Source organism: Cavia porcellus, unplaced genomic scaffold (genome assembly GCF_034190915.1).
Source record: "Cavia porcellus strain 051 isolate PalLab524CR breed Dunkin Hartley unplaced genomic scaffold, mCavPor4.1 scaffold_2, whole genome shotgun sequence".
NCBI lineage: Eukaryota > Metazoa > Chordata > Mammalia > Rodentia > Caviidae > Cavia > Cavia porcellus.
In genome coordinates this window covers 649277-668051 of record NW_026947485.1, presented here as the reverse complement: position 1 = coordinate 668051, position 18775 = coordinate 649277, and the positions used below count along the sequence as shown (strand labels likewise).

The window sequence follows — 18775 nt, the reverse complement described above, 5'->3', positions numbered from 1 at the left end:
GCATGCTAAGGGCAACTGGAAAGATTCTGAGCACCAACCAGAAAGGCTCACATCTCAGTACTTGTGCTATCCATGGCAAGTTACAAATAAATATAAAACACTGCTCCAGCCTTCAGAAGGTTTATATCCCAACTTGAGAGAAAACATCACATATGAAAGAACTTGAGGTTAACACAGAATCATTAGTAATAAACTCTCTGTAGGGTTCACAAGCATTCAGATAGTAAGAGCCTGGTCTTCCTAGGAATATGACGTGTGGTTTTATTCTTTACTTGGGTGGAAGGTACAAGTAAGGTCACTAGAGAATCTAGAGAATGCTCCTATGGTAGAACAGGAATGACCACCTGTTGTGGTCTGTGGCTGTTGTGACAGCTTGTGTCTAATGTCCCCCAGAGCTTCACACAGTCATAGGTGGGGCTTTTCCAGAGGTGACGACTCTAGATTCTGTGATGGTGGGATTGGGTCATGGTGCCGTGGAGGACCCCGGGCACTAGAAGTATGGTACAAGTGCCATCTGCCCTAAGTGGCCTGGTAGAATGTGCGGGGCAGGTGAACTGTTACCCTTGTTGCTACCTTCTGCCCCATGAACCACAGCTCTGCAATGCTACCCTGCCTCGGAGCCGCCTGCTTAGGGATTGAAACCTCTGCTAACTGTGAGCTAAATAAACCTTTCCTCCATTATCTTCGGGCATCAGGTATTTTGTTTCAGCAATGAGAAAAATAACTAAAGTAGCAGGCATGCTGGTCCCACTCTGTTGGAAAATGGCCGGGGCTGGTGAGGGACGGTGGAAACTAATGGAAATTGGCCACTTGACCAGAGTATGCCAGCAAAGGAATTCACTCAGTCTTTGGACTTTATTTCTTTATTGTATTTTATTTTATTTTATAATTATTTATTGTATCTTTATTTTAATGTATTCATTTTGTTTTCTTTTTGTGATTTGATTGCTTAGGCAAAAAGTGACATGGTGCAGATAAAAGGGAAACGAAGTGACCCTCCTCTCCTGGGCGCCACGCTCTACCAGGGTCTTTGCATTCATGAGCACACTCATCATCCTAAAACCCTAAAAGCAGTTTTTTATCCATCCAAGAGATGAGTAAACAGATGTAAGGAATAACTAACTTCCTAAGTGACACCATTATGAAATGAGAGTTTATCTTTTATTCAAATCCATTCCCTTGATACTGCCAGGAATTACCTATCCTGAGCAGGACGATGGATTTCAAGGGCTCAAACAAAGAGGACTAACTAAATCTGAAATAAACATCCAAGGAAGAGCAAGAACTTGGATAAGAACCCGAAATTTCAAAGGATCTTCGAGAAATTATCCAGAACTTCTGTTGTATCACAACCAAAGCTTCCCAGAGAGTTTCAGAATGAAAGCTGGAGTCATCAGGGATACAGGGCATATTTCAGATTGTGCAGGTAAAATCTAGGCCCTGTTTGGGTGGGATATTGTCCATAAAGGAATTCATTGGTGATAGTGTCTTGTACATTCGTGTCTTACAAATGTTTGAGCACTTACAGACCCTAGAGGCAGAGTAGTAGACGCAGACAAGTCCCTCTCCTTCGGTAACAGACTTATGGAGGTAGAGAGCAGAAATGGGGAGATGTTCCCAACCAGCTGATCTGTTGCGCATAGATTTCAGCCACCCTTCAAGACAGCAAGAGTTTGGTTCTAATCGTGAGCATCTGTCTTGTAAGGCAGCTTCCCACCCTATGAACTCAGGGACTCCCTGTGGCACACCCACCCAAGGACCAGGGCAGTCCCTCTCATGGAAGAGCCGGAGCTCCCCATAGGGAAGATTAGGTCTCTGCCATCTTGGAAGATGAAAGTCAGCAGGAGAGATGGCAGCAGAGCAGGCCTGGCATTCCTTGCCCAGCTCACAATGGTGGGCACCCTGAAGACCCAAGAGCAGGCTCAGGTGCACTTGAAGCGTACTAGGGAGGAACCCCACTGCACCTCCACCTCCTAAAGGAGAAGCAGGGATGGTCAGGGTGCTGGCCCTGGAGCCCTGATTGAACCCTCCCCTGGCCTGACCCAACCTTCCTGGTAGACAGGCACATGGGCATTCCTGATCCCTGGCTGACCACAGCTTGGTCAGCACAGTTACCACTGATTTGCAAGCCCATGATGCATCTCCGAGGCCTGAGACCTTCCTTTTATAGAAAGCTATGTCCCTGCTGGCATTCCACTCTCACTGCCAGATCTGTTAGGCTGCAGTGTCTGAGATTTTCCTTGGGGGGTGACATGTTAGCCTGCCCAGTTTTACTGATGCTGACAAGGATTTGTGACTCAGCAATTGCAGTAGCCAAACCCCAGCTCCTCTGCCCAGGAGCAGGGCGTACTGGCTTCGCTCAGAGAGAGGTGCGTTCTCTCTCTTCTCTGCAGCCCTCTGCTGCACCATTATCCTTGAAAAGAAAGTGCAGAACGCTGCCAGCCACAGCTCCTGCAAGACCCGTGGAGAGTCAGCCCCAGTAGAGCTAGGGCTGCAGCACAGCCAAAGATGGCACCCAGAATCTGGGCTTCTTCATCTGAGTGTCGCTTGCTCATATAGGGGGACATTTGGGGAAGTTTTGTTTGATATTAGTACTTTTTATGTATCCAGAAAAATAAGTGAAGGCGGCCACTGAGGGGAAATCTGTAAGCACAGGGTCGGGCTGGACCGATCATCAGTGTTTGGGTGGCCTCAAGACAACAGGTGTTGAAATCATGAGGCAGCACCCAGGCACCCTATGGAAGACAGGATGCTACAGGATGGAGACGATGACGGGTGTTGGGTGTGGCTGGAGAGAGGTGGACACAGCTGTGGGGACTGGTCGTGCCCAAGGAGTAGACACATGAGTGTTCCACAGAGTGGCTGTCTGAATGAACCCAGCAACTGAAACCAGGAGGCGGACACTTGGGCTTCCAAGAGCTTTCACGTTGGATAAACATGGTCACGCGCAAGCTCTGCAAGAGTTCCAGGGACACAGGTTGTGAGAGGCGCCTGGCACATGAGCGGTGCAGTGCTACTGTGCGGGCGGGCATGGAGACACTTAGATCACTGACAGATGGCCCTCGACCTGTGGCATGCCCTTGATAGCAAGGCCCTGTGGTCACTTTCTAATCAGAACTTCTGTACTCCTCAGCCCTGATGGAGGGGTGACTGACAGGAAGCAGGGCAGTGTGGCCAGAAGGTCTCCAGGTCCACAGTGTGAGCAGAGGCAGATTAGAGGGTGTGGAGTGTACGTCTCCCAGTTGCTCTCTGGACCTGCCCTCCTGCTGCCCCGAGTGGCTGACAGTAGTTCTCTAACCTGAGTGGTCACTTCAGCCTTCTTTCTCCATGCCAATGTCTTCTGTCCCCCTTCAGCTCTCTGCAGAAGTCCCCGGTCTCCCCTCGGTGGCCCCTGGACAACCCTGTGTGGCCCACCTTGTCCTTCGCTGTGTCTCCTCTCAGGGATGCTCACGCAATAGTGTCTGTGTGGGGCAGACTTCCCTGTGTGGGGCAGCAAAGCCTCAGCTTTGCTCACTGGCCAGGTTTCTGGGGCGGAACCAGCACACCACCACCCACCCTACTGTGGCAACTGCATCTTTTCTGGGCCTGGCCCTGTGGAGGCTGCTCACAGGGCTCTGAGCGAGTGGAGGCCACAGGGCTAAGCCCCTGCTTTCCCCACTGTAGTCTGAAGAGCAAGGGGAGCTGACGAGGTCTAGAACTGTTTTAAACAAGGGTACCTTCAAAATTCAGATCTCCCCGCTACGCTCTTGGCTCCACAGTGGAGACTCAGGCAGGAAGGGTAGAGTTCTGCCACCCTGTCTCATACGTCGGCAAAACCCCAATTTTGCTGGACTGACGAGGCACTCGAATCCCAGCTGGGTGCTGAGAGGCCTGCTGTTCAGGGCTTGACCAAAGAGCTTGCAGGGGCGGATCTGTGAGGAAACGGAGCTTTAAAATGACAGCATTTAAAATGAAACTAGGGTCTGAATAATTACACCAGAAATATGGAACACAGTCTTTGTCACCAGGAGCAGCACGAGACCTCCTGAAGTCCTCTGGCCTCGTCAGTTAACGGCTCGGACTCCAGCTTCCCTGGCTGCAGGACGCAGGCACATGGCAGGCACTGTGCTACTGGGCTCACTTTTCCCTGGGCCCCAGAACTGCTCTGCAGCCGAGTGTCTCCGTGGGAATGTCTCACAGTGGCTCATGCTCCCTGCTCAGTACCGAAAGTGGAGAAGCAAGGTGTCTGGGGTACAATTTCCCAGCAAATCGCCGGCAGCCAGGCAGGCAGATGACAGGGCCCAGGAAGGTGAGACAAGAGCTGAGGGGCAGGAAGTGCCCCCCGTGCAGCCCGAGGGTGGGCAGGAAGGAAGGAGGGTGGGAACTGAAACAGCCCAGATTTGTTCCTGACCCAGTGAACCACCAGCTGCTAAGCCCGTCCACCAAACCGCCAGCCACTGCCACTTAGTCACAGAATATTTGTGTTTTGCTGTTTCCCACTCTGACTTCGGTGGTTCCACATGAACATCTTTCTACAAACATAAGAAGACAGAGCCAGAAAATCCTTCTGCCTGCTTGGCACGTGTTCAGGAGCAACCCGCACAGGCAGCATTCGGTCACTGAAACGCTCATCCCAGCCACAGCTCCGTGGTCACCTCAGCCGGCCCAGCACACAGCCGTGAATGACCAGCTTCTCTTTCTCCTCTGCTTCCAGGGTTCCCGATTGTTGACTGACTTTTTGTGGGACACTGACTGGGCCATCTTCTCTTGCAGGTGCAGACGACGACCATGTGCATCTCCGTGAGTCTGAGCGGCTTCGTGGTCTTGGGCTGCCTGTTTGCCCCCAAGGTGCACATTGTGCTGTTCCAGCCCCAGAAGAATGTGGTCACACACCGGCTGCATCTCAACAGGTTCAGTGTCAGTGCAACGGGGACCACTTACTCTCAGGGTGAGTGCGGGGCTCAGCAACACGCTGCCATGCAGGGCAGGGAAGGAGCCGCTCAGCTGCATGCTGAGTAGCTGCTCACCTGTGTGCCAGGTGAGGTGCTGGGTGCTGGGGACCCAGCAGCGAGCAGGAGAGCAGGGGTACTGTGTCCGGGCTGGCAAGAGGGATGTGGCATGGCTTCTCTGTGTTGGGGTTTGGACTCATTAAAAAGGCTGAAGCAGAATTCAGGGTCCACACCCCTAGTTCAAAGCCAAGGGCCCCACCACTGCACCTTGCATCTCTCCCAGGAAGCCAGCTGGGAGATTCACAAGAAGCTCAGCTGGTGGCTGGCTCCCCAGGGGGGCAAAGGGAGCTGTGCAGGGTGGTGCAGTCAGCTACAGCCAGGACCACACAACAGTGTGGGCAGTGGTTAGGACAACTGAACAGTGTCCCTAAGCCTCACGGACGTTGCTCAGAGCCTCGCATCCCCAGCCTGGGCTTCGCCCGTGCAGCAGCTGCCAGTGCATATTCCAGGAATTGGGGAAGTCACGGAGGGAAACATGAACACCTCAACTGGTCAAGTTTCCCTTCAAAACACCCATCTGCAGGAAACACTGTTCTGTGGCCACAGGGGCCCTGCTCAGCTGGTAAGGACCAGGTGGCACTTCAGGTAGGAGCCTACCCAGCCCATCACTTTGGGAACGTTGCCTTAGTGAAATTTTAAATGAAATTTTAAATGAAATTTTAAATCCTTTCTCTTTAAAAGGTCTAAACTCATTGTTTCAGCAGTACCCCCCTAATTAACCCAAATCAACAGAGCCGTATTACATAACAACATGAATTTCTATGTAGCGTTGTGCATTTAAAAGGTATCACTAACATGTCCCATCTGTGCTCTGTAATTTTGCACCTTTCATTTAAAGTAGTTTTACATCTGTGGACTTACTTGTCCTCATGAGTACCAGATACCACAAGTTCTGCTCTGTAGGTAAGAAAATCGAGGACGGAAGTGAGTTCTCAAGGGTATACAGTGATCCAGGAGTGAGGAGTTGAGCTTGGATTTCCTAACTTGCAATTAAAATCTTTTCCTATTTTAATAAACCGGAACTATCATCATGAGATTCATTTGTTCATTAATTCCTTGAGTCCTGCCCATCTTCCAGAGGTTTCTAAGCACTGGGCACCCAGCAAAGACCAAGACAGAGCCCTGGGCCCAGGGAGCTTCTTACCTAGCAGCATTTTGCAAACTGGAATGCAACCCACTGGATGTTCGTCCAGCATTTCCATTTCCTCCTAAACATGGGGAAAGACACTATTTGATAAATCAAGAAATGTCCTTAAGCTCTTCTGCATTCAAGTATAGAACAATATTCTACTGGAGCTACATAGAGAGACCTCTATACCTACAGATTGCAAATCCACAAATTCAGAAAACTGCAGATCAGAATATTTGAAAAAATGTGTCTGTACTGAACATGCATTTTTCTGTTTGTCTGTTACTCCCACACAATGTCATGTGGCAGCTGTCTAAGTGGCACTTACGTTGCTCTAATCATTGCACATCCCCTTGGGACGATTTGAGGTGCCCGAGGGTGTGCACAGGCTCCCTACAGTCACTTCGCCACTTAGGAGAAGGGCTATCTGTGGTGTGGGGCTGTGGCCAGTCCTCTGCAGGGAACAGCGGCAGAGGTGACTTCTGTTCTTCTGGGAAGCCTCAGGCCTTCCCTTCAGCCCTCAGTGAGTGCTGGCTGACTGGCTTATGGCTTGTTCTCTCCGCGGTGGCAGCGAGGAACTCAGGCATGAGGACAGGGCCACCACTCTGCCCTCCGCATTCCGCATTATTCTCACACCACACAGCTCTCCCTGACTTCAGTGGCTTCAAGCACTTCTCTCAGGATCACTCCTGGTTCTCTGGGTCAGGAATTCACCTGTCTCATGGGCGAGGTGTTTTCTGGCTTCTTCCCCGGGGCTCCTGCCAAGGCTGAGCTGATTCAGGGCTTTGAGGGGCTTCACTGTCATACTGGTCCTCACAGGAAGCTTCTCTTGGGGCCCCCCCAGGGCAGGCTGCACAGAAAAGCAAACTTCCTGGCCAAGGAGCTGGCCCCGGGACAGGGACTGTATTTCTTCATTACAGTCAGGATGCGCCTGCCTTGCTTCACGGTGACAGGAACACCTCTCAGAAACCAGGGGCAGAGCCACACTCCAGAGCCTGGACTCAGCAGGACCTCAATTCCCACTTATCTGCAGCCAGAGAGTAGCGTGTGAGCTGCATGGTTTTAGACCTTCGTAAGCCTCTCAGCAGCAGCCCAGGAAGTTAATAGCAGAAAAGGTGCTGGTGCCCAATTCTTAAATTGAGAAGTTTCCCCAGAGAGATGGAAAAGCATGGCCAAAACTCAAACACAGGCGTGGAAGACTGAACATGGTTAAGGCAACTTGGAAAACTCACTAACTGAGAAATGTTTTTATGTACTGCTCTGTGCAGAAGAGAACAATTCAAGCTGCACATGATTAATTAGTACAGTAGAAGTTAGAAGAAAAATAACCTTGAATCCTTAATTACGTGCATAGATCAATGGTTCCCAAATATTTGTGTATCCAAAAAAAAGCTCTTTGAAATGGAGATTTCCTGGCCCCACCCACAGATAACTGACTTCTGGGGTTTGAGGCGAAAGAGGGAAGCCTGGTCTGGGACAGATAACCCAGCTGATTCAGGAAAAGTGGCCCAGGCGGAAAACTGGGGACAGCGACACCAGCACCTTGTGGCTTCATCACTGACCCAGGATAGTTCCGGCAGGCCCACAGTGACCTTCCAGAGGGAGAGGGCTGGATCCATACTCCCTGCGGAGGTGGGGTGCAGGGCATCTCCAGGGCAGAATCACAGGCCCCCAAGGAGATGTATATGGGGAGGGACACCTCCTCCTCCCCCCAGGCCATGGACCACCTTGCCGTCCTCCACCCATCCCACATGTAAGCCTCTCCCACTCACCTCTAAGCAAATACCCTTTGTGTTTGGATGAAAAACAAAATACATCATTCTTTACTTCATTCTCCTTAGCAGCCAAAGGACCCCTCAGAGCTGCTCCTGGAGACAGGAAGTCCAGAGTGCGTGACGGGGACGTCGGCGGGGCTGCCTAGCTGGAAGGAGGCAAGTGGAGGCAGTGGTGGCGAGGCCCTTTGGGGTCTGTGCAGGACAGAAGGAAGGCACAGATGTGGGCGCCACTGGGGAGGGGTGAGGGGTGACATGCTCCCTCGGGCTTGGAGTTCTTCTGTACCCAAGACCAGGCCCATGGTCTGCATTCCTCTTACCCATGGTGATCGCTTAGATGCTGCATAGCATTAGCAGCGCCACCAGCCAAAAGGCTTCTGCTAACTGATGGTGCCCACACCTGGGTCCCTGCAGAGCTGTGGCAGCTGGAGACCGATTTCCCTGACCAGCCTCACTCACAAAGTCACCTGCCTAGACCATAACTGATGAGCTGCTCACGTTGTGGGTTACTCCTCATTGCAAAATATTTTCCATTTTATGATGGAAAGTAGCAGTACAAGCAGACCAAGGGAGAAGATTTCTACTGTCCTGGCATAATAGTAGTACAGAGAGCCACCACCTGAGCACCAGGCTTGGCCTCAGCCACCCCAAGTTTCTGAGAGCTTGAGTTAGACGGGCCGAACCAAAACAGGTCGGACCGTGCCTCATCAGGAAGTGTTCCTGATACAGGCAAATGAAACTTTCAGCCTACTAGATGTCTGGTACAAGGTGGTGTTCTCTAAAATTGAAGAATGAATTTTAGGCATGAAAGTTAAGAGCAGAATACATTTACTGAGAGAAAGAAAGCTTTTGTCTGGGAGAGAGATGGCAAAGGTCCTGAGTGGGTTGCCAAAGACTCTGTCTTTTCTAGGGAATGTTAAAGTAAAGCCACAGTGGGGCAGGTCCAAGGTGGGAAAGCATGGGAAACAGCAAGCCAGGCAGGCATGAAGTGGGACGGAACTATGGTCAGTCAGTCAGATTGGAGTGTAATTACTCAGGTAAAATTGATTAAATCAGGATCAAAAGGGGAGGTGAAGCACTAGCAAGTGGGCATGAATACCAAACAGTGACTCTTCCTGTCTTCCTGTCGGGGTTGGGATGGTGACTCTCAGATTCCTGGGGTCATAGAGACCTATTTAGAATACTAATCCTTAAGATGGGGGTGTGGTTGCCTGAACTTTTGTCTTAAGGCCTGGCCCACAGCAGGAGGTTGCAAGGTATCTGGGCTTCTGCACGGCTCCTTCCAAGACCTGGCCCTGTCTGAGTGCCTGTTGTATTTGTATCAAATTTAGCCGCCTGTAACATTCTGTCTTGAGGTCTGGCCTACAGCAGGAGGTTACAAGATATCTGGCCTTCTGCCCTGGTTCCTCAAGGGCCTAGCCCTTATCTGCCTGTCTATATTTCTAACTCAGCTGCCTATAACATTGCAAATCCAGAAAAATAGCATCCTATGCCTCGGTCTAAGTCCAGGGAGCCCCAGAGGGATTCCATGTGTACCCTGGCCCTGCAAGTTATTAGCAAGTTATTTGGTGACGCAGACTGAGTTAGCAGCCTTCCTCACCACTGGCAAGAGCGTGTTGTAAACATAAATCTCCAGCACCCAGTGCAGGAGGAACCTAGAGTGTTCAGAAAGGCAAAACATTCGCTTCCAGCCAGCACAGAACCAGTGCGGCCAGTGCAGACAGTGTCCATCCAATTTTCCCTCCAGAGGATCCACCTCGTTCCCAGGAATCTCCTCCCATCCCGCTTGCTTTCCAGAGGACAGGAGGAAGAGTTCTGGATGTAGCCCCACAGTCCTGCCGTGTCAGAGCTGGGCTTGCTACCTCTCGTGCCCTCTGCGTAGCATCGCTGCTGTAATCTGCTCTTTGCCAGTCCTTAAATTGCTCTCTTTACTGTTTTTCTCGTGGTTCCCACCTCCAAACAAGTGCAGTCCATTTCTGTAATAGCAGGAATGGGACCACTGAGGCTGAGTCATGTGGGCGTGGTCCAGGTAAGAAACTAGGATCCTGTCTACTGGATTACTCAGGGAATTTGGCAACTGAAGGCACAAATAAAACTCTCAAAATCTGCTTTATGAGTCCTCTGGCCTCTCTGGATTTTCTGCCTCAGCTCGGTTTTAAGATTCACCTACAGGCTAGTATCTGACTGGAAGCATCTTAACACTGCGGGTTCCATGATTTTTTTAGTTAAAGGTTCTTCGTGCAGCTCTCCCCCTGACCGAATCTGGACCTAGGTACAGACTTGCCCCCTACCCAAGGCCCTGTGCTAGGGAGTCCAGCAGCATAAGCTCTTTTCACCAGAGTCCACCGTGGTCCCCAAAGCCATGCTGCCCACAGAGAAAGGAACTTCAGAGACTTTTGGAAATGTGATGTGACAAAGACATGAGTGAGGTATATTATTAGTAGCTCTTGGCTAGATGTTTAAGTCGAAGGTGTTATTTCCCTCATTACCTACCATTTTCTTAAATTAAACACCATTGGCCATGTCCTGCACATCTGGCCAGATTTTGGCTTAGGAGCTCCACACCAGAGCCCAGTACAGAGACCTGCAACCAAACACATTTCCATGTGGCCCAAGTTCATCTCATCTGTGGGACCCTGGAGTCATGCTCGGAATTCTGTGCATGCATTTACTTTAAAAAGCGGAATGTGTACATAATCAACTGGTGCCTACACATTGGCTTCTTGTGCTCTCCACCTTAGAGCAGAAAAAAGGGAAAGACTTCACATCAATTTATTGTACTCAGTTATCTTCCCCACTTCCTTTTTCACTTGGTACAAATAAAATTCTCTGGAGAACATTCCTAACCAGAAAGATTTGTGTACACAGCACAAGAACTTCCTGCACACAAAGAAATGGAGGGCACCCTGGTACCCCTTACCTGGTCTGATTTCAGAGGCTTTGAAACAGGGACCCTCACGAAGTAGTGAAGACAGGATAAACCTTCATCTGCCTTGCTCACCGTTTTTTGAGCCAACGTCTACTTGGCCGCAGGGTTGTGTGATGAACTCATCAAGCAGATTCTGCTCTGCTGCTGCTGCTACTCTAGTTGGGCCAAGCAGGGTCACCAGCCCATAAAGCATCAACAAACCCCAGGTCATTTCTGGTGAGGGATGAGGAGGGACCATGAGGGGCAGAGTCACAGTTCATGGACCTCTTAGAGCACTAGGAAGGAAACGAACACTGTGCTCACCATGAACAGTCATGTGGCTGCCAAAGGCACAAGGAGGAGCACCTGCAAAAGCCCCGAGTTGGGAGGACACTGGGGAGGCCAGCATAGCCATCGGAGAACAAACACAGCAGCCAGAGAAGTGGGTGCTCCCGGGGTCAGCTCGCAGGGCCTCAAGGCCACTGTGAGGACTTGCCATGTTTCTGTGAAGGCAGTGAGCACCTGGGGGCAGTGGCTTAGGTTGGGGTGATGATGGTGGGTGTGTGCTGATAGCATTAAATGCTGTCATGACAAGGTGAAGCCAGGAGGGCTGGTTCCGTGCAGAGGGAGACAGAGGCCCACATGGGCTCTCATCTCATCTGGCTTCGAACTGGTGTTCATGTTAACCACCAAGCAAATGAGCTCTGCCGATCCCTATCTGGATAGGAAAGAGGACTTGGAACCCAGGAGGTGGTGAGGAGAAAGCAGTGAACAGCGAGAGTGCCCAGGCCCTTGGCCCTGCTGGTTATGGATTGCAAATCGCTGTAGCTCTTGAAGGTAGAAGAAAAAAAAGAACATCAAAACAGCACGAAATGGACACTGGGCTGAGGTTGTCTCCGGAGGGGCCAGGGACCTGCAGCGTCTCCCAGGTTCCTATCATCCAGGTCAGTGACTGTCAGACAGTCGGTAGACATGAACATTCCCATTTATTTTGCAGCAAAAAGAAGTACAAAAGAAGAGCTCAGAAAGAAAAGAGTGCTTTACAGGAAAAGAGAAAGCGCATCCTCCATGCAGAAGAGAGCCGCACAAGGGTGGGGCAGTGGCCACAGTGCTCTGCTGTGTCCTTATGTGTCTTCTCTCCCAGCTAAGGCAGATGGCCCCACTCGGTCTCCTGCCAGAAGACTGGCACCAGGTGCAGGTTCGGCTGTTATCTGGTGCCTGCCACGGGCTCCGCTTCATCAGTGTAGGGCCTGGGGGCTGGTGTCCCCAGACCGTGGTTGATAAGTCTCTGCCCTGGGTAGGTCGTGCCCAAAGCCCTCGCCTCCTACAATGAATTAATTGGAATTAGTTGGAATTAGCAATTAGTTGGAAACCAAGCGCCATTGCTGCTGATGTGGCAGCTAAGCGATATTAGACCATCCATGGCTTCACTTTGTCTCACAGGGAAAGAACCACTGACTGAGAAGTGGTCTCCCACAGCTGCTTCCATACAGTTCTAACTCTGCATTTAGAAATTAAAGGTTTTATTCCTCAGCATAATTATAGAATTTCATATTAATCTGCTGTTCAAAGCTCAAGAGCACTACTTGGCTCATACAGAGGATGCCCCTACTGTTCCAGAAGGAATTCTCTGCCAGCAAGATGACCAAGCCAGTGGCGCAGTGTCACTGTCTCCCTAGATGAACTTCTGAAACGGGACACACCATGTCACATGATGAGCAAGGAAGCAGACCCAGGAGGCCAGCAGGACGGCAAGGCCACAATGGCCGGGAGTATGGACCGTGGCCACTGCTTTAAATATCTAAGCCATCAGACCTCCCAGGATAGTTACTTGGGGTCACCAGGAGTAGAGAAATGGAACAGATGGGAGCAAACTGGAACTTCTCTCCTACTAAAATACTTGCTTTATTTCTTCTGAGCGCACTGTGTCCCAGAGGTATCGTGAGACAGTGGCCCTTAAGAACCAGCCTCAGTCACTAAACTGACCAGCACAGTAATCTATTAAGTGTGTCACAGAGCCTGGGAACAAAGCCTGGCCGCCCAGTATTAGCAGTAAAGGAGGTGATTTCACAGCCAGACAAGGCTGAAACTTAGCTGCACTGAAGGAAAATGTGCCTGGCGATGAGCGGGAATTTCCCTTTTGTGGTCAGCAGTAAAGCAAGATGACCTTGGCAGCTGTCTCCAGTGTTCACTTTGAGAGGCAGAAAGCACTTCCCTTCCCCCCAGGACAGCTGCTGTTTACCCAGGTCCAGGAAGGCCGAAGCAGGCTGCACACCTCCTATTTCTGGTAAGAGAGCGATTATAGAAGTTGGCCTAACTGCACTAAAGAAAATGGGCCACGCTTACACCATTAAAGATCTCATGAGAATTTCATCAGAATAATAGCAGAAACTTGTCACACACACACACAGAAGTGGTAGTCTTCTACTCTTCCGTGTACTGCATTGGGGAATAACAGATGGGCTAATATGGGAAGCACAAGTAAAATATTTATGAAAGGCAAGGTAATTGGGATAGTAAACTAACTCATAAAACATATTCAGCAGCATGTGCAGCAATGAGAATATTTTTACATAATAAAATGTACCAGCAAAAGCTACAGATGAAACAGTAAAGCTGAAACATGCAAATAAGTTTCTCTCAACTAACTAAAAAGTGCTCAGAGAGAAAACCTGCAGGGTTTAATGGGAGACTCTGGCTGTTGTTACTCCTTATAAGAAAGCTTGAATTTGTAGTAAGCTCTTCCTCCAGAGTTCAGACCTCCTGGCCTGGGGCTTTCCCCGATGTCCCTGCGGAGCAGGTGAGGATATGAGCAATGTCTATGGGGTGCAAATCAGAAAACAGTCAAATCCACAAAGCTGGCCTTTACAGGCCCTGCTGTTCCTTCCTTGCTAAAAAAAAAAAATGCTTGACTTTTTAATTAGGAGGCACAGGCTTCAAGGGCTAGGGCTTTGTCCCAGCTTCTGCTGCAGCCCCGAGAGTGCGGCGAGGAAGAGCTGGACTGGTGCATGTGCTGTCCCTCTTTTCCTTGATTCCCTGAGGTCATTGCTCTTTGGTCTCCGGAAATGAAAGGCCTGTCTGGAAACACTCACCATACCTGCTCTGGAAGAGATGCAGGGACTGGTAGGTCTAAGGCAGCAGGCTGACCTGGGCTTCTCAGGCTGGCCAGTCTCTCTGTAGGCAGTGGATGTGGCTCAGAAACAGGAGGGCTCTCCTGTCCCCAGCAAGCTGTGCACAGGCTTCCTATGTGTGACAGGCTCTTTTACATTGACAGGACTCCCTCGTTCCTCAAAATGTGAATACTTAGTGATCGTTGAGGAGATCAGACAGGGTCTGGTCCATGCACTAGAGATACATGAGGAAACAGCACAGCCTCGGCATCCTTGCTGATCAGGAACACACAGACGAACAGAAGTAAGAAGAAGGGAGCGAAACATCAGGCAGCAGCACGCGGGGCCGTACTGCTTTTTAAACCAGGGAGAGAAAACGAGCCACTGGTCCTCTGGCAGGTGGTAGCTTTCTGAAGAAGAGGGATCTGACTTCGGGAAGGACAGGAAGATGAAGCGAATGCTGCAGTGTTTGTATTTGGGAAGGCATGAGATCATTCACTGAAGAAAGAAAGGCTGATTACATGCGGTTATGGAATCAAGAGCTCTGCTCTGTTCAGGGACCCTGAAATGTCCACAACGCTCCCACTCCCAGGTGCTGAGCAGACAGGTGGACACGGGGCTGTAGCAGGAGCACACATGAGATGGCCCAGCCATCCATCCTCGGCTGCCAGGTACCTGAGGTTTGAACTTTACTTTGTCTTGCTCTTTCTCTTACCTTACCTGTTTTTGGCAGTGATACCAGAATTTGATCAAGTATAGACTTTGTAAAGAATAAAATAAAATCCTCACTTGTGGGGTTATTATTCTAGCCACTTTCCATCAGGTACTTGTTTGATATAAACCATGTTTAAATGCCTTCACAATAGAAATTTCAGGACATGCCCTATGCTTCCTGCCCTCAAAGACTATATAGCTGTTAACACACTCACAGTGGAAAGGACCTTGAAGCTAATCCTCACAATGATAAAAGGGGGGACCCCTGAAGAGTCAGCCTGTGCCTGACCCAGTCACAGCAGTCAGCCAGATATGATCCATCATCCAGATCTGATGTGAAGCCCAGGGCTTTGAGTTTCCCTAGCAGCGACATCAAGACTTGAACACCCCAGAAGATGCTATGTTCTCCCCACTGAATGCCACATCCCTTTAGATTGCACAAGTAGTCACTGCTCAGTATTTAAAACATTCAGTATTTAAAACATTCCAGTGCAAAATTATTATTAACGGTTCCCCAAAACACAGAATTAACCATTGTTTACAGAGCTGAGCATGGGTGACAGGGTCTGACAGGATCAGTCTACAACTATGGTGGCAATGATAGGCAACTTTTTTCCTCTCAAGTTTTTGTAGGTCCTTGTTGTAACTAATTTAGGATGAGTTTCTATGTTGTATATTAAAGTTTTATGGAGCAAGACTCCATCCACTGTCAGGCATGCACATGCTGGCATCAGATTAGTTTGTGAGCCCTTGAGGACAGGCCCGGAACTGATCCACGTGGTTTGGTTGTGGTCTGGGGCCCAGAGGCCAGCTCCTCTGTTCAGTGTCTGGATGGACAGGGCCAGGATGGCCATGTAGAGACCTGGGAGGCTGTGGAAGCTCCTCTCTCCCTCCAGCCTTCTTGCAAGTCGTCTTAATCTCACGGTGAATGAGGGCCCACGCTTTTGTCTTCATTCAGTGAAATGAAAAATCATTGAAGGTGAAGTGGAAAAAAAAACCTATGTGGTGCTGAATTTCTCATAGAAACCAAACTTTACCAACAAGTCCATAGCTAAAAATTGTACCTGATAAAAAGAAGTCTCGTAAAAGACTCATGAACACGCACGCTTACGTTACCATGCCAGTGCTGACATCACTGTCACTGTCATTACGAGGAAGGGCACCACCCTTGGGGGCAGAAGCCCTCAGCACACAGCCCTCACTGCTGTTCCCCAGGTGACAGGGTCTGGGTCTGGGCAGTGGCAGTGTCTCCAGCCAGGCTCTGGGGAGCTCAGAGCTCCTGGGGGAACAAAATTCTTGCAGGTGTTGAACTAGTCAATCGTTTAACAGTTAATGATTTGTCAAGGACCTTCAGTGCTGCACATTGCACGTTGACCAGTCTGTGGATCAAAGCTCATTTCAGCCCGAGAATCTTCTTCAAGCCATAATTGTGCTGCAAGCGCTCTCAGCATGGCCTGGTGTGGAAGTGCGTTCTTAGCATTAGTGTACAAACTAATGCTGAGCAAAAAACACTTAGGTAGCTGCCACGGAACAGTGGCTTTCCAAAACAGAGTTAAAGCGGGTTTTGCCCTTTATTTTCACCCCACGTGCGTCCTTCCCGCATGGCCCCCCTAACCAAGCCTCTCGTTGCTTTGTTTCACAGCCTCTGCCAGCACTTATGTCCCCACTGTGTGCAATGGGCGCGAAGTCCTGGACTCTACCACCTCCTCGCTGTGACCAAGACTCCGCTCGGCACCCGAAGTGTTAGACTGTTAGACACTCATGCCGAGGGCAGCTCCGGAATGCAGAGACGAACAAAAGGCCCTGGAACCTTTTTTTAGAAGCAGCGCATAAATTATTTTTGAGGACTGTACAGTATAGTGATGTGCTAGGACTTTCTAGGCTGATTTTCGTGTCCCTATTATTAACGGTTCCCCCAAAACACAGAAATAACCATTGTTTACAGAGCTGAGCATGGGTGACAGGGTCTGACAGGATCAGTCTACTACAACTATGGTGGCAATATTAGGTAACTTTTTTCCTATCAAGTTTTTGTAGGTCCTTGTTGTAACTAATTTAGGATGAGTTTCTATGTTGTATATTAAAGTTACATTATGTGTAACAGATCGTTTTTCTGAGCAAAAATAAAAAGCATCTATGTTAAGTAAAGGCATTGGAAATAAAACCTTCACGGTTTTCCAGCATGGTGGAAAACGGTTTGTCCTTTTTGAGTCTCTTGAGGCAATGTGAACACATGGACTGCAAGTCCTGTCTACTTTCGATTTTGGAAGGAATCACCTGACCATTCCCCTCTTCACAGCCACACAGCTTGGAACGCAGGCCGCCCCCTGCTGGAGGGCTGGAGAGAGAACTGGACTTTGTCAAGGTCACGATGAGCAGAAAGTGACTGGCGGCACCACAGGTGTCACGGAAACGTACCCAGCCATGGGACACCCCAGAATTGCCGGAACCCGGCTCTGAAGTAAAAAGCTGTCCTGGGGGCTGCAGACACTTGTTCCCCTAAACACCGTTGGTCGGCAAGAGCCCAGGAAGTGACCCCTACCCACAACTGAGGGGCACACAAGCTCATCTATAAACTTCCATGTTTTACTCGCCTAAATAAAAGAGGAAATAGCAAAATTGTGGGCAAGCTAAACTGTATTATTTTCACCAGGATTGTGTCAACCTTTTAGTAGCAAATTTTGTTTGTTTTTTTGTCCTTTTGAGACAGAATTTCACTTTGCAGTTCAGGCTGGCCTTGAACTTACTTTACAGACCAAGTTGCCTCAAACTCCAAATCCTACTCCTGCCTCAGCCTTGCACATGCTGAGGTTATAGGCGAGTGTCACCACACCCAGCTGCAAGCACTTTATTCTGTGGGAAAAGTTGCTGAGAACACACCTATCTGCCAGTTCCTGCATCAGGGACCATGGACAGAGAATTCAGCTGTCCCGCAGCTGACAACACCATAATGTATGCAGCTTAAAAAAACAAAAATGTGTTCTCTCTGTGACATAGGCCACAAATCTAAAAGGTGGAATGTATAGGGCCAGGCTCCCTTGTCCCTTTCCCAGCATCTGGGATGGGAGGCTTCCGGTCTGTGGCCATGCCACTGTGCTCCCGTTTGTCTTTGTCATGGTCCCTGTGTGTAAAGACGATGCTCAGGGGGAGAGGGCAAGTGCCCACTGCAATAACCAAGGGTGAACTCATCCCGACCTCCTGCATGCAGTCTCTTCTCCCAAATAAAGCAACACTCAAGTCCCAGAGGTAGGATGCAGACATGACGTTTTGAAGTCACTGTGCTCACAAGGATAGAGAGAAGAATTAGATATAACCTTTGCATTTGAAGGTAAAGATCAGAAGACATTTTAATGAAGGGACTGTGACCAAGGAAGATAGATGAAAAAGTCAGAGATCTGAGGGATGCACAGACTAAACAGGGTGTGAGACAAGCAAGAAACCCAGTATTTCACAAGCATCCAGACACCAGTGCCCAAGCACACAGAAGCCCACAAAACTGGTGGGAAGGAAAGGAGGCTGTGGGTTGGGAGAGGGCTTCTCTTAGTGGATGCATCCGGATCTGTAACTACATCTACCGATCCAAAGCCCACTAGGCGCCCAAAGCAACGGTGTCCCCAGGTCCCCAATTCTCCTTTTCGAACAGGAACCTGGGGACTTGAGGAGTGAGGAGTAGACTAAGATTCCACACCACTAAATGACACAAGTCATTTTCCCTGTGCAACCTGGCAGAAGGAACGGGTCAGTGCTCGGGAGCAGCCGCTGCTGGGGCGAGGCAGAGCGAGGCTGTGGAGGTGGTGGCTGTAGAAGGGTGTGCAGGGCAGCGTGCAGACCCAGCCCAGAGGCCACCACAGGTCAGGAGAGGACAGTCAGGCTTGGCGTGAGCGGTGAGGACACAGCGGGTCTGGGGCTAACGCCTCACCCCTGCCGGGCCCTGAGAGGGTGTCGCCCCCAGAGCCCCTCATTTTATCCTTCCCTGACACCCACCTTGTCTCTGATCTGAAAATGCACCATCTGACTTGGGGGCACACAAATAATTTTTAAAGACCTTTTCCACCCTGTTTTGCTTCCCGTCTCCCTCCTCTTCCAGTCCCCCTCCCCATTTGAACCAGTTTTTCTGACTTCCCAGCATCCAGCCTCCTTGTTGCTCTTTATTT

At 49.9% G+C, this 18775-nt stretch overlaps 1 protein-coding gene across 4 annotated transcripts in view; it reads left to right on the top strand.

Moving 5' to 3' along the window:
* Positions 1–17240, top strand: part of Grm3 (glutamate metabotropic receptor 3) — a 163457-nt gene extending 146217 nt beyond the window's left edge. For 2 of the 4 annotated variants that reach the window (XM_005003643.4, XM_005003644.4), the window contains exons 5-7: positions 4753–4927; positions 7959–8048; positions 16264–17240. In XM_005003643.4, coding sequence (XP_005003700.1) covers positions 4753–4927; positions 7959–8038 — 255 coding nt within the window. In that variant the 3' untranslated portion in view covers positions 8039–8048; positions 16264–17240. The remainder of the gene's footprint in view (positions 1–4752; positions 4928–7958; positions 8049–16263) is intronic. The other 2 variants (XM_063237360.1, XM_063237366.1) reach the window with 2 other exon arrangements.
* Positions 17241–18775: the final 1535 nt, after the last annotated feature.